At 46.0% G+C, this 22,090-nt stretch overlaps 1 protein-coding gene across 10 annotated transcripts in view; it reads left to right on the top strand.

Moving 5' to 3' along the window:
• TNRC6B (trinucleotide repeat containing adaptor 6B) overlaps positions 1-21,164 on the top strand; it is a 240,152-nt gene extending 218,988 nt beyond the window's left edge. For 8 of the 10 annotated variants that reach the window (XM_044985398.1, XM_044985413.1, XM_044985443.1 and 5 more), the window contains 11 exons: positions 1,712-1,831; positions 2,390-2,497; positions 2,712-2,883; positions 4,286-4,423; positions 4,761-4,937; positions 6,179-6,325; positions 6,573-6,668; positions 10,475-10,813; positions 11,227-11,297; positions 14,116-14,255; positions 20,443-21,164. In XM_044985398.1, coding sequence (XP_044841333.1) covers positions 1,712-1,831; positions 2,390-2,497; positions 2,712-2,883; positions 4,286-4,423; positions 4,761-4,937; positions 6,179-6,325; positions 6,573-6,668; positions 10,475-10,813; positions 11,227-11,297; positions 14,116-14,255; positions 20,443-20,830 — 1,896 coding nt within the window. In that variant the 3' untranslated portion in view covers positions 20,831-21,164. The remainder of the gene's footprint in view (positions 1-1,711; positions 1,832-2,389; positions 2,498-2,711; positions 2,884-4,285; positions 4,424-4,760; positions 4,938-6,178; positions 6,326-6,572; positions 6,669-10,474; positions 10,814-11,226; positions 11,298-14,115; positions 14,256-20,442) is intronic. The other 2 variants (XM_044985465.1, XM_044985405.1) reach the window with 1 other exon arrangement.
• The last annotated feature ends 926 nt before the right edge of the window (positions 21,165-22,090 follow it).

The following is a 22,090-nucleotide window of genomic DNA, read 5'->3' as shown; positions in this document are numbered from 1 at the left end:
TCTAATGTTGCTGATACAGAGGGTGATGATGATGAACAAGGTGACAGGACAGAGCCAGATAAAGATATAGTGCCAAACTGGCCAAGACAAGCTTGGTACCATTACTTGCTTCACCTGTGTCCAGCCATCATTCAAGTTCCTGACCATTCCTCATCTGCTGTCACAGGATGAGTGTTTTGTGCTTCATCCTATCCTAGCGGTTCTGCGCCTCAGGGCATGGTTCCTCAATGATTCATGGGGCATGATTCCTCTGGCCCTGTGGAAGTACAACAGGTGTTACTGAATAGCAGAAAAAGATCAACCTACATTACTTAGCCTGCAGAAATGGAAGAGATTCTTCCATTGGTATTGTCATTGCTGTCTTCTGCCTGATTTGGTGCCACTTTCAATCATCCTGGATTACCTGTTGGATCTATAGAAATTGGGGTTATCAGTTCAATTAAGATCCATTTGGCCGCAATATCAGGCTTTCATCCTCTGGTAGGTTCCCCATATTTGCTCATCCGGTATTGTCTAGGTTTATTAAAGGTTTGGGGAATATCTATTCACAGATTAGGAACCCTACCCCAACCTGGTACCTCAACCTGCTACTCAGTTACCTTATGAGACCTCCATTCAAACCAATGGCAGCCTGTTCTCTGTTGAATTTATGTATGAAGACAGACTTTTTAGTAGCCATCATGTCAACCCATAGGGTTGCAAAGATTGGAGCCTTGATGGCAAAGTCTCCCCCCACACACACACACCTTTACGATATTCTTTAAGGATAAGGTCTTTTTACATCCACACCCTAAATTCTTACCTAAGGGTCTGTCAGAGTTCCACGTTAATCAATCCATTCATCTACCAGTGTTTTTCCCAAAGCCTCATAGTTCTCTCTTGCAATCCTATTTATATACGCTGGATGTTAGGTAGGACCCAGCAATTTAGGAAGTTACTTAGGCTCTTCATTTCCTTCACAGATAGATCCAAGGGGTCCTAGATCTCTACTCAGAGACTATTGAGATGGATATCTGGATATATCATCACTTGTTATGATGCTGTGGGCGTTCATCTCCCCCGAAAGGGAGATAGCACATTCAACCAGATCAGAGGCAATATCTATGGCATTACTGAAGAATGTATCCGTATCTGAAATATGAAGGGCTGCTACAGGGTTTCAGTGCATCTGTACTAAAAGAAGAGGTTACTCACTTTGTGCAGTAACTGTGGTTCTTCAAGATGTTTGTCCATATGGGTGCTCCACTACTGGCCCTCCTTCCCCTTGCTTCAGACTGTTCTTTAGGAGATGTTTGCTTGAAGAAGGAACTGAGGGCGGTTTGCCTGCAAATGCCGATGTAGCCTTGGTATCCAGCATGAGCAGGCATAGGGCGCGTGCACAGGCCCAAAGGACACTGCTAACTGAAAATCTCTGATCAAGGGCTCGAGAGGCGCATGCGTACCTGAAGTAGACCAACCATCAGGGCACACATCTCGAAGAACTGCAGTTACTGCACAAAGTGAGTAACCTCTTCATTTATGGATGTGTAAGGTGCCAGTTAAAATGAAATCTAGTGGCTTTCCTAAAATATCACGCAAACTTGAGTGTATGCCATATTTGATCCTTTTCACAAATACCTCCTCCCCAACTTTCTTTATCATAATAATGCATTTTTTGTTGAGCCATTTTGTATATGTTGAATCTTAGCTGTTTGAATTGATTTCTGCACAGGTTTCTGCCTCCGTGCTCAAGCAGTTTCCCAATGGTGGCTTGAACCCAGGTCTTTTCAATATATCTCCTCAACAGATTGCTATGCTGAGTCAGCTTCCAAATATTCCTCAGTTTCAACTAGTAAGTAGCTGGTCCTCTTGCACTAATAGATTGGGTTTCCTACAATCCTGTCCCTGTCTACAAACTCTGCTAAGACAGAAGTGGAACAAACCTAAAGAGAAAACAAGACTTGTTCTGCTGATTTTTGCATTATTTGTGTACAAACACTCCCTGCTCTTTTGTACAGGAAAACACATGGTTGTTAGGGGGTCAACACACTCTAAACTTATCTGTGTAGTTATAAGTTGGATCTCTATTTTTTGTTATAGTCAGTTGGTAATAATCTTAGCAACAACTTTGTGGTGGGAAGCAATTGTGGGCTGATATTTCAGTGATTTTGTTATTCGGGACTTGACTAAAGCAGCTACTGGGAATACTGTTTCTAATTTCATTAGGTGTAACAGGAAAGCCAGATCATATTCTTCTGATTCTTTCATGGTGTTTTTATTTCCTTGTGAAAAGCGAGGAACTGTTTGTCCTTACGAAAAGCTATTAATAAAGCATTTTCCAGTGATCAGTTCCACCAAGAATTTTTCCCCACGTGAGCCCATATCTTTTTCTTCTCCATTTGTGTTGTAGGCATGTCAGCTTCTTCTTCAGCAGCAGCAGCAACAGCAGCAGCAACAACAGCTGTTACAGAACCAGAGAAAGATTTCTCAAGCTGTGCGACAGCAGCAAGAGCAACAGGTATGGCACTCTTCATTCTATCAAAGGAATGTGGGGTGCAGGGTGTTTGAGGAAACTTATCTGTCTACAACAAAGACCATGCCATACTACTTCCATCACTAGGTATCCATTAATCTTCCTTTCACTCTCTCAGAACTAACCACTACTGCATGATTACCCAAGCAGCCAGTTTTAGTTGAGAGTAAATTCACTCATTTGTTTCCTTTGTTTGCAGCTTGCTCGTATGGTGAGTGCCCTCCAGCAGCAGCAAAGGCAGCCTGGCATGAAGCATTCTCCATCCCATCCAGTTGGGCCTAAGTCACATTTAGACAGCATGGTACCCAATGCTCTGAATGTGGGTCTCTCAGATATACAGACCAAAGGGCAAATACCCGGATATGGTTCTGGTGAGTACGGCTATGAGCTGGGGTTATTCGTTGTGTTGCCAGTAGTATTACTCTATTAGATTGACCTGTGATGCACCAGGAGTGCACTATTTCTCTGATACTGTAATTTCTGTATAGGCATTGGGTTTAGGGTTTGTGTCACAATATCAGCTCTATTGCTAAAACTGCATTGTCTTGCAAGTCTTCTAGGTTTGGCTTTTTTCCATACAGAGTGCAGCTCAATGGCATCTTGACTTACCAAGCTTATTTTAAGGCTCGCTGGTAGAGCAGCATTACGTAGAAGATAGGCACTGCCCCCAAAGAACTTAACAGTCTAAGTAGATAGGGCAGACAGAGATTGGGAGAGAAAACAGAGGCACAGAGAAGTGCAGTTTATGAAAGATCACAGAGCAGATTGGTGGTAGAGTTGGGAATAAAACCCTAGTTTATTGCTTCTTAGTACAGTAGCTTATCCACTAGATCACATTGCCTCTCAATTACCTTTTTATAGACCTCCCCTTCAGTGCAAATAGATGTTATCCCTTCTCCCCACCACCTCCACTCTCTACACACACACATTCTGTGTTAAAATAGGGACTGAAGCTGTGAAGATGCAAAGGCATTTATCACTTGATTTAAAAAAAAAAAGTCAGGAAAACTTGGGACCAATTGGAAAAGTGAATTGGACTCAAGTTGCTGAAAGATGGACACTTGTAGCCAGGGCTTTGGAGCTGAGCTGGAGCACAGAGCAGTAGGTTTGTGCTTGGAGCTGGAGTGGAACCAGAGCAGAGCGATTGAAAAATTTGATTGTTCCAAATCCCTGCTTGTAGTAGCAGAATATAGTAATATCTTAGGAAGTGGTGATAGGAAAAGGAGGACAGACAAAAGATATTGGACCATTGTATGTGGTACAATGGTCAGTCTGCCTTTTTGAAAACAATATAGCTTTTTTTGAGGGGGGGCATCTTAAAAATATATCTGAACTATTCTGTTTTAGTTTATCATCAGCACCTAGAGGTAATTAGTCTGTTAGTTCATTCATCACCATGTTTCACTCCCTTTGCAGCCCTCTTGAGTCATTCTAGTTTAATTCAGTCTAGCCACAGACTTGTGCTAAGATACAGTGAATATACTTGCATCCATGTAGAATGTGGCTTTTCTGAATATCAAAGCTGACAGCGTGGTAACACAGGAGAATCTGCTTGGCAGCTGGTAAGTTTAGTGAGAATGACACAATGATGTGTCCTGCACAGATGTGGGGTTGGGAGTCAGATGAATTGCTTTCATACCACCTGAAGTGTAGCTGTGCAAAGGGATTTCAGTTACTACCATCCCATTTTATTTATCTTTGTGATCACAAGTATCCATTTGGAAGGCGATTCAGACAAAAAGAGAGAAAATGGTATTGTTTTCTGTTTCACAGGCTTTGGTTCAAGTGGCATGGATTATGGCATGGTGGGAGGGAAAGAAGCTGGATCAGAATCTCGCTTTAAACAGTGGACTTCTATGATGGAAGGGCTGCCCTCCGTAGCTTCACAAGATGCCAATATGCACAAAAATGGTGAGAGAGATTTGAAGTTATACTGCCTGAAATAGGAACATTTTTATACCATCACTTTTCACCATAGATGAAAGATATTGATAGAGAAATCTTCATTCCAGTTGAACTCTGTTTGACGGGTTTTTGAACACATTTTCCTCTGCTAGTTTTTTTTTAACCCATCAACTTTATCAGCTCCCCACACATCAGTAGTTCTGAAACTACAGTGAAACTGGTGTGATGTGCTTTAACTTATTCCTTCTGTGGTGATTTTAAATTCTCTTGGTACCAGTTTTCCTGCCCCTTCCCAAACTCCTATTTTTCCTCCATGTAAATATATCTTTCTCCCACTTTTCAGGCGCAATAGTGCCCCCTGGAAAAGCCCGTGGAGGATCGCCCTACAACCAATTTGACATAATCCCAGGCGACCCGCTGGGTGGCCATTCAGGCCCTGCTGGCGATAGTTGGTTACCTGCCAAATCTCCACCAACGAACAAGATCGGAAGCAAATCCAGCAATGCCAGCTGGCCTCCAGGTATTGCACAGGAAAGGATGTCACTCAACTCTTGCAGTAAACTTGATGAGCATTTCTCTTCAGTTTGCTTTTTTAAGTATCTCAAGAGAGTTGGTTTTTGGACCTCTCTACCCAGTCAATTAAATCTGTTGTCTTTGAATATTAAATAGGACTTGAAGTGTTAAACCAGGGGTCGGCAACCTTTGGCACGCGGCTCGCAAGTGTAAGCACCATGGCGGGCCGGGCCAGTTTGTTTAACTGCTACGTCCGCAGGTTTGGGCAATCGTGGCTCCAACTGGCCATGGTTCACCGCTCCAGGCCAATGGGGGCGGCGGCCAGCACATCCCTTGGCCCACGCCACTTCCCGCCACCCCCATTGGCCTGGAGCGGCGAGCCGCGGCCAGTGGCAGCCGCGATCGGCCAAACCTGTGGATGCGGCAGGGAAACAAACCGGCCTGGCCTGCCAGGGTGCTTACCCTGGCGAGCCACGTGCCAAAGGTTGCTGACCCCTGTGTTAAACTGACAGTATAAATTTAATATGAATTAAGAACAGAATAACTATAGAGTGCCTAAATGATCCTTGATTTCTGACAAGTGAACTGTTGCCTTTGTTTTTGTGATGGGCATACAGGTGTGATTGGAATGTAGTTGATTAAATCTGCTCAGAAACACCTAACCACAGAATGCACACAACTCAGTTTCCCTCTTCTGTACTGCTTGCTGTTTCATTCTGTGTTATGTTTGCATGGAAACTAAAAAAAAAATCCCATTGAAAGCACATCTGTCAGTGAAAGGTGTGGATGTTTGGTTTTCCAGGTGATTTTGGGATGAGGAAGGGCAGGATTTTTTCTGTCTGGAGCTTATTGCATTGGTGACCCATGATGTAGCATGAACTTCTTTGGGAAAGGCTCCTGTGTGCAGAAAATATCCTTGAAACGGGTATAGTGTAGTGAGCAAGGCTGAAGTCACTGAAGTCTAGCACAGTCTGAAATGAGAAAGGTGGAAGATAGTTCAGAGGGCGCCCCATGTATTCAAGCCAGTTTTGGTGTAAACTCCCATGGACATGAACTGTGGAGAGCAATATAGTGAGAGGAGAGGAGTAGTACAAGGCATATTCCATATAGGAAAGTCTTCTCCTGATGATCCATTGAGGAGCCCTATAAAAGATAGTCATGAGCCCTTTCAAAACATCCTCAAATTGTTAATTTCTTGTAAATGGCATTTCTGTCTCTGCATCTTATTTTTATTCCTTCCCATCCCAGAGTTCCAGCCGGGAGTGCCATGGAAAGGTATTCAAAACATTGACCCTGAATCTGACCCCTATGTGACCCCTGGAAGTGTGTTGGGGGGTACAGCCACCTCTCCTATTGTTGATACTGACCACCAACTTCTGCGGGACAACACCACAGGTAAAACAGCAGATACCTGCATTCATTCCAATATATCAACCTTTTTACAGAAGTAATTTAAAAAAAAATCTAATTCTCCTCCCCCCCCCACCCCCAAAAAAGGTGAGAACACGAAAAAACCTAGGCGGCATTGACATGTTGTGAGTCACTGACATTTAGTGGAAATGGAACCAATGGGGTGTGTTGGTATTACAGAAACTCTTATATTTATCTGCAATATTTTCTTCCTTCCTTCCCTCTTTGATAGGGTCTAATTCTTCCCTCAACACCTCGCTGCCTTCACCTGGTGCCTGGCCCTACAGTGCCTCTGACAATTCCTTCACCAATGTTCATAGCACTTCAGGTAAGTGGGTTCCAGATCTTGAAAAACAGTCACCAGCCAATCAGTATTCTCTGTCTATACCCACTCACCTTGTCTCTCCACTTTGGGTGTAGTCTTGGATTTGATTGGCTGGTATGCTAGTTTTCCTCCTGATAAAATGTTCCATTACAATTGCTTTAAAACAACCCTCTATTTTTAATGAATTCCCTTTAAGATCCAAAATACAAAGGTCCAGCACATGAGTCAGGCTTGGTCTACACTACGATTTTAGGTCGAATTTAGCAGCGTTACCTCGATGTAAGCCTGGATCCGTCCACAAAACTAAGCCCTTTTTTTTCGACTTAAAGGGCTCTTTAAATCGATTTCTTTACTCCACCTCCAATGAGGGGATTAGTGCTGAAATCGGCCTTGCCGGGTCAAATTTGGGGTAGTGCGGATGCAATTCGATGGTATTGGCCTCCAGGAGCTATCCCAGAGTGCTCCATTGTGACTGCTCTGGACAGCACTCTCAACTCAGATGCACTGGCTAGGTAGACAGGAAAAGCCCTGCGAACTTTTGAATTTCATTTCCTGTTTGGCCAGCGTGGCGAGCTGATCAGCACGGGTGACCATGCAGAGTTCATCAGCATGATGTGCACGTTGCCGGGGTACATTGCCCGGCCCGTACTTTGTGAGAAGTCTCTGTCCATGTCTATGTCCTCATCACTCTCGTCACCATGCTGCCTCCTCACCTAGTTTTGCTTTTGCAGCTTCTGGTTCTGCGCTGAAAAAAGGCATGAAACAGTTGTCTGCCGTTGCTCTGACGGAGGGAGGAGCGACTGACAACATGGCTTACAGGGAATTAAAATCAACAAAAGGGGGTGGCTTTGCATCAAGGAGAAACACAAACAACTGTCGCACAGAATGGCCCCCTCAAGGATTGAACTCAAAACCCTGGGTTTAGCAGGCCATTGATTTCACACAAAAAAAATCAGGTCAATTTCTTGTTTTGATGCACTCCATCTATCTTTTACATCTTAGGCTGGCAGCAGATGGTGCAGTACGACTGCTAGCCATCGTCATCTCCTGGGTGCTCAGCAGAAAATGGGAATCACCTGGCTGAGTCACTCCCATGTCTGCCCAGGCGCCCCGACCGACCTCACCGAGATCGGCTAAAAGAGCACCCAGGAGTACGACGACGATGGCAACCAATCATAATGCACCGTCTGCTGCCAAAAGGCAGTGAGCTGCTGCTGTGTAGCAATGCAGTCCCACGTCTGCCAGCACCCAGGAGACGTACGGTGATGATGAGCTGAGCAGGCTCCATGCTCGCCGTGGTATGGCGCCTGCTCAGGTAACCCAGGAAAAAAGGCGCGAAACGATTGTCTGCCATTGCTTTCACGGAGGGAGGGAGAGGGAGGCCTGATGACATGTATCCAGAACCACCTGCGACACTGTTTTTGCCCCATGAGGCATTGGGATCTCAACCCAGAATTCCAATGGGCAGTGGAGACTGCGGGAACTGTGGGATAGCTCCCCACAGTTCAATGCTCCGGAAGTCGCCTCTAGCCTTGGTACTGTGAACACAGTCCGCTGACTTAATGCACTTAGAGCATTTTGTATGGGGACACACACAATCGACTGTATAAAAACGATTTCTAAAAAAAGACTTCTATAAATTCGACCTAATTTCGTAGTAGACATACCTTCAGAGGATGCAGTAGAAGGCAAAGAAGAGAGGATATAGGGAACATCCACAAAATGTACAAGCATTTCTCATACAAAATCTACTAGGATAAATAGTGAGGGTTTCATTTCTTTAATTTGTTTTCATGTGTACCTGCTACTAAGCCAAGAACTCAGAGATATTAAGGGAGGGAAACACTATATACAATCACCTTGCAACTTTCTAAAAAGGAAAAGCACTGTTAGAACATTTTCACTTCCACTGTTTATTGCACCCTTCATCCCCCTTCAGGGCTTGAGAAAGGAGTTATAGTGATTCTGGCAGTTTAACATGTAGACCAAAGCCTAGACTTTTGCCCTACATCTTTTCTTGGTTATAAAGACACCAAGCATTCCTATTAATCAATGGGCTCTATACTCACCACTGAGTAACCATTTGAATATCCAACCCAGGAAATCAAGTTGGATTTCTGATTTTTTATAAATCCCAAAGTTTTCCCTTGAGCTGGCATTGTTCTTGGCTAGTTCTTATAATTGAATAGGTGTGACTCTATAGAATGGCTTTGATTGAAGCAGTGTCTGAATATGTATCTTTGTTCTACAAGGACATGTAAAGTTTCTGTTTCAAAGTCAACTGCTGGTTAATCTGAGTCTGGGAATAGGACACCAAACCCAGCTTTACCTCCTTTTAACTATATCTAGCATATAGAAAAGATGGGAATGATTTAAAGAAGTAGAAATTAATAGGATTAACACATGTTCCATGTTACTCAGCTTCAGAGCATTTCCCTAGTGTGAGAAAATGACTCCTTGAAGTGGGTCCCCTAAAATAGGCAGATTAGAATTCACTGATCCCTAAATAAAATTTCCAGCTCTGTTGGTGTTTAGATTTTTTCGTACACTTCAGATTTACATGTGTAAAATTAATGCAAGCCATTGGTACTTACAGACCCCTGGACTCCAAGCACTGTGGAAGGTAGCGATCCAAATATGTTGTATTATAAATCATTACCTTTTTGCTAACAAATCTGCATTCTTAATTCTCAGATTTGCACTTACTGTGCTACCTTGGGGAACTGGGAACCCTGATTGTTTGTTTTTCTCCATTTCAAATCTACACTAACTGGACAATAGCTAAGACTTAAATGCACATACCAGATGTGAGCCAGATTGACTAGACAAGTGCATTTTTCCCAGACAGCCCTGCCTTGAACAGCAAGTGCTGCTTCAAGATTTTTGGATCTTATGCTTCATTGTTCATTTGCTATGTCCTGTCAGAATGAGTAAAATGCCAGTTACTGGAGTAATCTGCACTCTGCCTAGCAATCTTATACTGGGTGAGCAGAGTGTCCAGTAACGTCAAGAGAAACTGAAGAATGTATTACTGTCTTCTTTCTTAAGAAAGGGAGAAGAGGGGGACCCCCATATCCAGAATTGCAAGAATGAAGTTTCCAATTTTGTTAGCATACAGGGCTTCCTATTGGAGGTCTTTGAACTTCACTAGGGGAAAGCCATGTTTGGGATCAACCTTAGCTAGTAGGTGTCCAGTAATCTTTCTGTGCCCTAACAATAACAATGTAACTATTTCAGATAAACTGAATTCCTGTCATCAGGGATCTCATAAATCCAGATTACACAATAGCTCAGTTTCTTGCTTTGCACCTCATAATAAAACTCTTATCTCATAAAATGGAAGTCATCCTACAAAAATGAACACATCTCTAGGAAGCAACATAAGCCTAATATGTAGAGGAGGGAACAAGGTTTGCGTTCCCAATCTGCAAGCATCTTATTTTCTGAGCCTCAATTTTCAATTTGTTAAATAAGGATAATACTTGCCCACCATTGTAAAGAGCTTTGAGATCCTCTGATCTGAATTATATCTCTCAGTTAGATCTCAGATTATATTAATGTGTATAAGAGGTCACTATATGAATGAACGAGTTTCTCTGTCAGAATATATATAGAAAGCAGGGATTAACCAGGTCTGACTTTGCTTGTGTTTTAGTTTGGTACATGCTAACAGCTGCATGGATTTGAACATTGTGTGCCTGCATCTGATACAAGTGGTTTTAGCCTGTTACAATAGCTGCATAGTTACATAGACTGTGTTGTGGGGCTTAAATCCCATTAATCCATGCCCTTTCTTTATCTATTTACAGCAAAATTCAATGATTACAAATCAACATGGTCCCCAGATCCCATAGGACACAATCCCACTCATCTCTCCAACAAGATGTGGAAAAACCATATTTCCTCAAGGAACACTACAGGGCTGCCCCGCCCACCACCTGGCCTGACCAACCCAAAACCATCATCTCCCTGGAGCAGCACAGCACCCCGATCGGTCAGGGGGTGGGGGGCACAGGACTCAAGGCTTGCCTCTGGTGAGAAGGATCTCCTGATAGCATCATTGCTCGGCCGTGAGGGGTGTGTGTTATACAGCGCTAATGGTGTGGATATGATGCGGCCTTCACAAGAGAGGAAGTTGCGGTTGCCTGGTAAAGGAAAAAAATATCCCTTTTTAAAATGGAAACTTACTGTCAATGTGAGGGAAAGGTCCCGGGAGCTGCCTGGGGAGGAGTAAGGAGAGGGCTGGGAGCTACCAGGAGAGGATTTCTGCAGCATAGGGCTTTTGAAGAATAATGGGTGGTGTTGGAGAAGTGAATTATGTGGTTGGGGAAAGCCCTAGAAGACACAAACTGGCAAAAATTAATCCTAATGTTAAATGTGAGAATTGTTTTGTGTACAGTACTGTAAAGCACAGAATCCACTGTTAGTATGTTTGATATAGATGAAATTGTCTGAGAGACAGAAAGACCTGAGCATAGTGCAGAGGAGGCATTTGTTTGTCAAAATGTACTCTCAGTATCTTCTGACTTTTGTATTTCTCCCTCTGTTTAAATGTTTTCAGCCTCTACCTGGAGTGATGGTGGCTCAGTTCGTCCTAGCTACTGGCTGGTTCTTCACAATCTCACTCCACAGGTATTTCTCTTTTACTCCTCTTTTGGGAGGCAGGAGTGCTAAACTATAGAGAGCAGGATTTGGGGGCTCCTTTTCTATTCCCATTTTAATGAAGTTTAACCATGCTGAATTGGCTTGGTGATTCTGATGAAATACCTGTAGTCAGAGTAGCCTGCTTGACTACAGTAATCACATCAGCTAAATGTGTAGAGATCTCAGTTGCTTTGGTAGGATGTTTGCCATAAGACCATTATAACTGTCCCCACCATTACCCAGGGTATTTTGTGGAGGAATTACTCTCAAGTTTGTTTAATTCAGAAATGTGGATAAATTGTGTTGTGCATAATAGCTTCAGGCTCCAGTTTCTTTGGGACATTGTCAATAAAAGAGCTAGGGAGAACTGCCAGGTTTTACTCTGGGGTTTCCATAGCAAAACCTCAGAATGTTTCCAACGCTGTTGCCAACAGCACAGCCTAGTTAGGACACTCCAGCAGTCGTCATTCTCAGAGCTTGTTTCCATTCAAAATAAATTCTACAGAGATCCTGGTTTCAGTAACTCCAATTAGCCTGCATTGGAGCCTACGAAATGCCTATATGATTATCAGCAGCACTTTGGAAACTAGACAACCACCCATTATCCAGTAGGATAATTTTATCACACAGCACAGTTTAAGAACTAAGACCACGGAAAGGAGGGCTGGGATCTTCTCGGGTCATCCAAAATGCCAAACTGCATCACTCACGTTATAAAGAACCTTTCCCTTGATATAGAGGGCAAGAGCAGCAATAGGAAGGTGGTTTGTCTAGTTGCAATGAAAAAGCACATTTCTATGTTTCTCTTAATGCAAGGAATGTTTCATGCTGTTCTAGCAGTCACTGAATGGCAGAGGAATAGATTTGGGAGAAGTTTAAATTACTGAAAAAGGATATAAATGGAACTGATTGTGATCAGAAAGGGGAAAAGGCAAAGTGATACTTGCTGATATAGAAAGAACAGAGGCAGCTGCTGCTGAAAGTGTCCAAAATGAGAGACTGAGCTCTGTTAGTCTGACAGACTAGCAACAGTATTAATTGTTGTTTAGCTCACAAACCACCAAAGTTAAAAACTGATCCTTTGCACCATCCAAAAACTGAGATCCCCAGTTTTTCAGATAGTATAAAGTAGTAATCTCTAGCATTTTCAAATTACTGGCTAGTTTTAAAATCCTTCTGAAATTGAATCATTGGGGATGGGGGGAAGCAAAGCAGGTGATCAAAATGACATTTTATTTTGGTGCAATATTTCTTGCCCTAATAGGGTTAGAAATACAGTTTGTACTCCACTGGAAATCTGGGAAACACAGAGATAATCACAATTTAGTAATCTCAACAAGATGAAGGGAGAGAAAATTAGACGGAGGCCTAGAATGAGCTAAAATTAAAACAAGCTAAGCTTAGTATCTACCGTATTTATCGGCGTATAACACGCACAGGCGTATAACACGCACCTTCATTTTAAGGGGGAAATTTCAGGAAAAAAACTTACCGGTAAATTTCAAATAAAGCTCCGGGCCCAGCAGAGGCAGCTGACCTGAGCCTGGAGTTTGCGGCCCCGCCCCCTCCCCACGTGGCTCTGAGCGGGAAAGAGCTCAGCCCCCTCCGGAGCCATGCGGCTGCTGCGCTGTGAGCCGGGTCGGGTCGGGGCGGGGGGGGCTCGGGCCCGCGCCGCTCGGGTCTCGGGGGGTGGGGGCTCGGGCCCGCGCCGCTCGGGTCTCGGGGGGTGGGGGCTCGGGCCCGCGCCGCTCGGGTCTCGGGGGGTGGGGGCTCGGGCCGCGGGCCGGGTCTCGGGGGGTGGGGGCTTGGGCCGCGCCGCTCGGGTCTCGGGGGATGGGGGCTCGGGCCGCGGGCCGGGTCTCGGGGGGTGGGGGCTCGGGCCCGCGCCGCTCGGGTCTCGGGGGGTGGGGGCTCGGGCCGCGGGCCGGGGCGCGGGGGGGGGGGGGGCGGGGGCCGCGCCGCGCGGGTCTGGGGGGGTGGGGGCTCGGGCCGCGGGCCGGGTCTCGGGGGGTGGGGGCTCGGGCCGCGCCGCTCGGGTCTCGGGGGGGTGGGGGCTCGGGCCGCGGGCCGGGTCTCGGGGGGTGGGGGCTCGGGCCGCGCCGCTCGGGTCTCGGGGGGTGGGGGCTCGGGCCGCGGGCCGGGTCTCGGGGGGTGGGGGCTTGGGCCGCGCCGCTCGGGTCTCGGGGGGTGGGGGCTAGGGCCGCGCCGCTCGGGTCTCGGGGGGTGGGGGCTCGGGCCGGGGCTCGGGGGGTGGGGGCTCGGGCCGCGGGCCGGGGCTCGGGGGGTGGGGGCTCGGGCCCGCGCCGCTCGGGTCTCGGGGGGTGGGGGCTCGGGCCGCGGGCCGGGTCTCGGGGGGTGGGGGCTTGGGCCGCGCCGCTGGGGGGGACGGGGGCTAGGGCCGCGCTGCTCGGGAGCCTAGAGCCGGCCCTGGGTACATGGTTATATCGGCGTATAACACGCACACATCATTTGCCCCCTATTTTCAGGGGAAAAAAGTGCGTGTTATACGCCGATAAATACGGTAATCACTGTACTACAAAGTGAAGTCACTGTAAGATGCACAAAAGCCTAATGAAAAGAACCTACTTGAAAATAACATCCCATCCCTCTCACTGACCTTCTCAAGATCCCACTCTTTTCCCTGTGACATGCAGCACAATACTAACTGATTTTTTAAAATGTAAATTTTTAATTACCTTATTTATTAAACATACCTCAAGTTCTTCAGATGTATTCATATCATAAACAAAAAGTTCAGTGCCCCTTTCTTTCAGTAAACCTTTGTTATTTTTCCTATCTTCCTCAGATCGATGGGTCAACCTTGAGGACGATCTGCATGCAGCATGGCCCACTGCTGACATTCCATCTGAACCTGACCCAGGGCACCGCCCTAATCCGATACAACACCAAACAGGAGGCGGCCAAGGCCCAGACTGCACTGCACATGTGAGTTACCCCAGCAACATGCATATACCCCGTTTCCTCTGCCACACAGAGCTGATTTTGTCTATTGATAAAAGTCCTGCATACAGGAGATGATTCAGTAAAACTTTTTCTTTGAGTGCTTGCTCATGTCCATTCCATGCGAGGTGTGTGTGTGCGCCACATGCACAGTTGCTGGAGATTTTTTTTTTTCCTTAGTGGTATTCATAGGACTGGCCTTCATGCCCCCAGAGCCCCATGCACATGCGCCAGTATAAGGGGCATTGACGGCTCCACACCCTCTCAGTTCCTTACCGCCTGTCACAGTTGCTTGCAACAACCACCTTGCTCTTGCAAGGCTTTCCGAGTGGTTTAGACTCTGTAGTCTATCGTATATAGTTTTTGTAGTTAACGTAGTTAGTTATCTGTTAATATTAGTGTATATAGTGTAAATAGCAGTCCTAGTTGTCATGGGACATCCTTCCAGGGACTGGCATGGCCCGGTCCCTAGGCTTCAAGCCGTGTACCTCCTGCAGCAATCCCATGCCAGTGAGAGACCCGCATTTGATCTGTCTAAAGTGCCTTGGGGAAGCTCACGTTAAGGAGAAATGCAAGATCTGCAAGGGCTTCAGTCCATGCACTCAGAAAGACAGGGACATTCGTCTGAAGGCTTTACTCATGGAGACAGCCCTCAAACTGTCCTCAGCCACTCCGAAATGGCGCCAAGCACTTTGGTCTCCATGCAAAGTGCTCCACCTGCACTGTGCTCTTCCCAGCACCGTTCTCCATTCCCGGTGCCAAGGAAGAAGCATAAGAAACAGCATGCCGAGAGAGGGCACTCTCCGGTGCTAAAGAGGGACAAGCAGGGAGCAGCTGATAAAGTGAGACCCATGCTGGGCCACTCGTCCTCCCCAGAGTTGGGCCCCCTCAACTCTGGAGGCTTTCCAGGTTACAAAGGATTTCATGTCCCTCCTGATACTGCCCACCCCTGAATGCCCCTTACCAACCAGGGATGGAACGATTCAAGGGGCAGTGAGCTCCGTCGCGGCACCTCCCAGAGGAAAGCCCTCCATGGCCCTGCCGCAGCGGTCCCCGACCCAGCAGCGGTCACCAATTCCCCAGCACTGTCTGGAGGCAGAGTGGTTACAGCTCTGCCATAGTCTCTAGGAGAGGAGTCCTCCTCAGGGTCTGCAGGAAAATCCTTTGCCATGCCGAAAAAGTACCAGCGGTCATACTTCCCAGTGATCATACACTGTGGTGTCTGAGAAACGAACCACTGTTTCTTCCCAACCAGCACCGGACCCCAACTCTGGTACACACCTCAAGGTCACTGAAGTGGCCCCAGTGGAGATGGTACAGATGGAGGAGGAAGGACCAAACCCTCCTATGGTATTAGGGGATCACAAGTCCTAGTAACCCTCTTCCACCAGATGACTTCAGGGCCCATCAAGAGCTCCTGAAATGGGTCTCTACAAACTTGCGGCTGGAAGCCAAGGAGCAGTGGCTCCCTCCAGAGTGGCCAGAGCCAGTCAATGAGGTTGTGTTGGGACCAGTCAGGGCACTATGGCAGACTCCTTCATCTCTGCGAGGTTTCACATGGTCTTCCTGGCTCTATCATTCCCTCCCTGGATCCAGGAGACTGGTATGCCACCCTCGATTTACGGGAAACTTATTTCTACATCTCCATCTTCCGTGGACACACAATTCCTCAGGTTTGTGGTGAGCCAGTGCTGCTACCAATTCATCGCGCTTCCCATCAGTCTGTCAGCAGCCCCATGAGATTTTACAAAGTATAGGCTGCAACCATGCCATATGTCAGATGTTGAAGTGTACAAGTCTACCCCTACCTCAGTGATTGGCTGATCAAAGGCCACTTGTGGACTCAGATTCACACAGCATTGGCATAGTACAGGCCACATTTTGGGCACTGGGTCTGTTAATAAATGAACAGAAATCAACATTGGTTCCAGTGCAAAGAATAGAGTTTATTGGGGTAGCGCTCGACTCCATCCAGGCCAAGGCCTACCCATCAGAGGCTAGGTTCCGAACTATGTCCGATCTAATCGTCTGGGTCACAGCTCACCTGCTTTCAACCGCCTGGGTGTGACTCCAGCTGTTGGTCACATGGCAGCATGTACCTACATGGTGCAATACGTGCAACTATGCCTCAGATCCCTACAGATGAGCCTGGCATTAGTCTAGTCCCCAGGCAGACACCATTTGGACTCAGTTCTCACAATTCTGTCGCCCATCTTAGCTTCTCTGACTTGGTGGAGAGACCCACGTTCTGTGATGAAGGGGGTGCCTTTCCTGCCCCATATCCGACAGTAACATTGGTTTTGGATGTGTCAAACCTGGGGTGGGGAGCCCACCTCAGCAGACTCAGGACCCAGGGTCGCTGCAGATCTCTCTGTACATATAAATGTCAAGGAACTCAGGGCAATATACTTGGCCTGCCAGGTGTTTCTTCCTCAGCTCTCAGACCAGGTCATGCAGGTCTTGACGGACAACACGGCCTCAATGTTTTACGTCAAAAAGCAAGGGAGAGCTCGATCCTTAGCCTTGTGTCAAGAGACCCTCTGACTGTGGGACTTCTATGTGAAGCACACCATTCACCTCAAGGCATCGCGCCTCCCAGGAGACCAGAATGCGTTGGCAGATCACCTCAGTAGGTCCCTTTCCTCTTGCCATGAGTGGTCTCTTAACCCAGAGGTCATCACTCTTATCTTCCACAATTGGGACACTCCCCCAAGTGGACCTGTTCGCCTCCAGACAGAACAGGAAATTTCCTGGTTCTGTTCTATGTGCGGGCTCAGCAAGGGTTCCCTTTCCAATGCCTTCCTACTCTTGTGGGCAGATGGCCTGCAGTACACCTTCCCACTGATCCTCTTCGTCCACTGATCCTCTTGGTTCACTGGTCTAAAGATGAAGAGGGACAAGGTGAAGGTTATCATGATTGCTCTGGTGTGGCCACACCATCATTGGTTTGGCATGTTTCTGGACCTCTGTGGCAGCTCCACTAGTGCTCCCATCCCACCCAGACTTGATTTTGCAAGACCACAGCTGGTTGCTTCACCTGAACCTCACCTCCCCTGAACCTCACCTCACCATGGCTGAACCCTGAGGAGCAGGCTTCCTCAAATCAGGTTCAAGAAGTCTTGCTAGGTAACTGAAAGCCTTCCACCAGGGTTGCCTAATTGGCTAAGAAGAAACATTTCATTTGTTGGACCTCTGCACGGAATCTTTCTCCATCTTGGTCTTCCCTGCAGTCCATCTTGGACTACCTACTCCACCTGAAACATCAAGGTCTGGCTCTATCATCTGTTAAGGTTCACTTGGCAGCCATCTCAGCCTTCCATCCTCCAGTACAAGGCGGATCAGTTTTCTCCCAAGAGATGACAGTCGGGTTCCTCAAGGGCTGGGAAAGACTCTACCTGCAGGTTCGCGACCCGATTCCCCCATGGGACTTAAATCTGGTCCTGTCTAAGCTCACAGGGGCCCCTCTGCGAGCCGTTGGCATCTTGTTCCTTACTGCTCTTCTCTTAGAAGGTCGTTTTCCTGGTTGCGATCACTTTGGCCAGAAGGGTCTGTGAGATCAAGGCCCTGACATCAGAAGCCTCTTATATGGTGTTCATCAAGGACAAGGTCCAACTGCGCCCCAACCCGGCCTTCCTGCTAAAGGTGGTGTCGCAATTCCATAACAACCAGGCCATTTTTCTGCTTGTCTTCCTTCCAAAGCCTCATAGCACCGATGAGGAACGTTGGCTCCGTACATTGGACATTAGGCGGGTCCTGGCCTTCTATATCAAGAGGACTAAGCCCTTCTGCACATCTACGCAACTTTTTGTAGCAGAAGTGGAAAGGATGAAAGGACTACCGGTGTCATCCCAAAGAATCTCATCCTGGATAACCGCTTGCATCTGAGCTTGCTATAAGCAGGCAAAGATTCCGCTTCCGGCCATTGTGACCGCTCATTCCACAAGAGCCCAGGGTTTATCAGCAGCATTCCTCTCACAGATACCAATCCAGGACATCTGCAGAGCCGCAATACAGTCATCGGTTCATACCTTCGCATCCCACTACGCCATCACCCAACAGACCTGTGATGAAACCAGTTTTGGGAGAGCAGTGTTGCAATCAGCACGTCCATGAATTCTGAGCCCACCTCCGGGGGTATTGTTTGTGAGTCACCTAGCAGAGAATGGACATGAGCAAGCACTCTAAGAAAAAAATGTTATTTATCTTTTGTAACTGTTGTCCTTCGAGATGTGTTGCTTATGTCGATTCCATGACCTGCCCTCCTACCCCTCTGTTGGAGTTATGGATAAAAAGGAACAGAGGTTGCGGAGCCAGCGGTAACCCTTATACCGACGCATGTGCGCAGGACTCCAGGGGGCGCTAGGGTCAGTCCTTATAGATGCCATTAAGGGGAAAAAAATCTCCAGCAACATGGCGTGTGCACACCTAGCATAGAATGGACATGTGCAACACATCTTGAAAAACAATAGTTATGAAAGGTCAGTAGCCATATTTTTGTCTGTCCACTTCCATGTTTTAGAAACTCTCAGGTAATAAGCCAATTCTCGGAGGTAGGAGTCTCTTCCTTTACCAGCAGAAGATGGGGAATGATGCTTTGTTTCTGAATGAGATTGTTGGAACTGCTGCTGCAAAGTGACAGTGGTACATAAAGGATTTTGCAATGGATGGGGTGGACTGATGGGATCAGTATGCAAATGAGTATTCAAATTTGGCTGTGTTTATGAAAATTAATAAATTGCTTCAGATGAGCATTAATGTGCAAGATTTTGCAAAGTGATCAATTGTATTTTCAATCTGAAACAAAGTCCACCTGAGTACCAAAGCTAAATTCCTTTCCTCCTCCTGCCTCTCGGTTTTTGTTTTTGTTTGTTTGTTTGTTTTTAAGGGGAGTGGAGGTGGGGGTGGGAGGAATTGCTTTGTGAAGGAAAGCTTGTTTCCTAGAGCAGGAATTCTCAAACTCTTTCATAGCATGGACCACATTTTAGTAGAGGTTCTCACAGACCACTTGTCCTCTCGTTCTTGGTTGTATGTATCACTGTCTCCTAATCATGATGGTGTAAGACCCTTGTGGTAGCAACAACAACAGTTGCTTACATAGGAAAGTGATGGTAGGAAAGTATTTAATGTGTTTTAATGAGAATTTAGTAGCTGGAAATCAGGAGTGGGAATATGCAGCATTATATGACCCGCTAGCTCCCCTTGAGCCCCCAGCAAGTTCAACATGGGCCACAGTTTGAGAACCTTTGAAGTAGAGAGAAAAAAAACTTTTATTTGTGTGAAAATGTTTTTTAACTCTTTCTACAAAAGATTTTTGAAAACTTTTTTAATTAAAAAAATCTTTGATTTTTTTCTTAAAGTTTGGAACATTTTAATTAAAATGTTTCTTTTAATTAAAATGTCTCAAAGAGAAACATTACAATTTCTGCATTTTTTTCCCCGTTGCTGGTTTTTACCCATCTGCAGTGATTCTTCAGTTCTCTTCTGAGTAATCTTTACTCCTTGGGGCACTGCAATGCAGAAAAATAGGGCTAGGAAAAGACAAAATAGACTGTGGTTTTAACTGAGGGGCACTTAAAATAAATTTGCAGATCCCAGACTTGGTTTCCTGTTCTCAGGCCTCCATTAGTTTTCTTAAATTTGAGTGTGAGACTGGCTTGCTTTGCTCCCAAGACTGCATGCACTTCCAAAGACTTCTTCCCATGCTCCCAGTTACCTTTCAGAAATGTTAAAGCTTAAGAAAAGGTTGGGAATCCAAGAAATTTCTTTTCTTTCATTCTGAAGTTCTTTGATTTCTAACCTTTTCTTAAGCTTTTGTGTTTTGGAAAGATAATACACACTGAACTGGGGAATTATCTCTTTCATGTGCATGTTTATGACTCTGTTAATGTGTCATACTCTCTCTGTGGACTGGGTTTCCTACACAGCCATAAGAGCTGTAAACATACTGTCATTTTTTAAAAAAACGGAAAGTTTGGGTTCTGCAGAGTCTGATTAAACTGGTAAAGTGGAGATGACTGCACCCACCTCCCTTGCTTAGTTCTACCACTGATTTCCTTACTGGTCTGGGCAGTCTTTGCCATTTTGTGTCCAAGGTTTGGAATACTGTGCATGTACCCTGGTTTTTATGTGAACTTTGTTTCTCGTTCACCCTTTTTTCTCCCTGCCCCCACAGGTGTGTGTTGGGAAACACTACCATCCTGGCTGAATTTGCCACAGATGAGGAGGTTAGTCGCTTTCTGGCACAAGCTCAGCCCCCGACACCTGCAGCAACCCCAAGTGCACCCGCAGCAGGCTGGCAATCCCTGGAGACAGGACAGAACCAGACAGATGCAGTTGGACCTCCTTTGAATCTTTTTGGTGGGTCAGCAGGGCTTGGGCAGTGGAGCAGCAGTGGTGGCAGCAGCAGTGGGGGTGATCTCTCTGGCGCTTCATTGTGGGGGCCCCCAAACTATTCTTCAAGCTTGTGGGGGGTCCCAAGTGTAGAGGATCCCCATAGAATGGGCAGCCCTGCTCCCTTACTACCTGGAGACCTTCTGGGAGGAGGGTCGGATTCAATCTGAACTTAGAACTTTCAACTCTGACCTCGTGACCTTTTTTGGAACAGCAGCAGCACTAACTTGACCTTTTCGTTTTTTTTCAACTTGCAATAAATACATTTTTAAAAGGAAAAAAGAAAACGGAGAGAGAAAAAAGGTGGGTCATTGACAGACTGTCTGAGCACATAGTTGCCTCCCTTATATAACTTCAGTTTTTTCGTTTGGAATATGAATCCAAAAAGAGAACATATCACTCTTGAAATACTTGAATCATGAACGCCAACTTAGAAAGACAATGTGAAGCAAGTACACATACCATTTAAATTTAAACACAAAAAATTAAAAAAATTAGTTTCTAGTTTTTCACTTTTTCATGTTATACGGAAGTTGTTGCTAAGAAACATATATACTGAAAAATAGCTTTTTAACTTTGTTTGCACTGGGTGTGTTTCCGTCCTTAGGTCTACCGTGTTGGGTGGGGTTGGGGGTGGGGTTCAAAAGAATTGCAGGGGTGGGGGGAGGGGAAGACTTGACGGAGCCTCACTTTAAAAACAAAAACAAAAATGAAAAAAAAACCCTCAAAAAAAATCCCAACACTTTGTGATTGGCTGGTTGAGAAATACCAGTGTGTTCTGGCACATGTAACTGCCCATGTGTGCTTGTTTCTGGTGAGTGCGCATTTTTCCCTCTCTCTCTTGGCTGTCTCAGAATGCTGCATTGCTGATGGGTCTATGGGCTGGCTGGCCATCTGTGTGTCTTGATTCTGAAAACAAGTATGGGGGAGTCCCAGTGGCTGAAACAAAATTTTCTTGGGCTGGATTTGTCAAATCTTTTTGGTTTTTTTAATTGATTTTCGGAGGGTGCTAATTCAAGTTTGCAGATCATATTGAATGTGGGTTGTTGCTTCCTAGCCCTTGTTCTGACCCTGTGGTAGAGCAAAACACTGCCATGTCCGAAGGATTTGGTGAGAAGGGGAGCCAGTGTTGTCTTTTGAGTAGCAGTGTATTTATTTATTTATGTCTGCATGTGGGGTTTTGATGAGTAAACCCTAGAATGTTTGTTTTATAATGCAAGCCATTCTTTTTTCTTCTGTGGAGGGTAAAACAGAGGATAGAAGACATCACGTTTATATGTGGCTAAGACCAATGTTCTTATCTAGTCCCTTGCAATCTTCAGTATCTTTAGAAAATGAGTCTCTCACCCCTCCTCCAAACCGTATACATGTACTCATGTCCATTCATGTATCCATCAAAACCCTGAAATTCCAGCCCAACCAACATTATT

This window comes from Mauremys mutica, chromosome 1, assembly GCF_020497125.1.
Source record: "Mauremys mutica isolate MM-2020 ecotype Southern chromosome 1, ASM2049712v1, whole genome shotgun sequence".
Taxonomy (NCBI): domain Eukaryota; kingdom Metazoa; phylum Chordata; order Testudines; family Geoemydidae; genus Mauremys; species Mauremys mutica.
The sequence above is the reverse complement of the archived record's forward strand: the minus strand, read 5'-3'. Positions and strand labels throughout refer to the sequence as shown.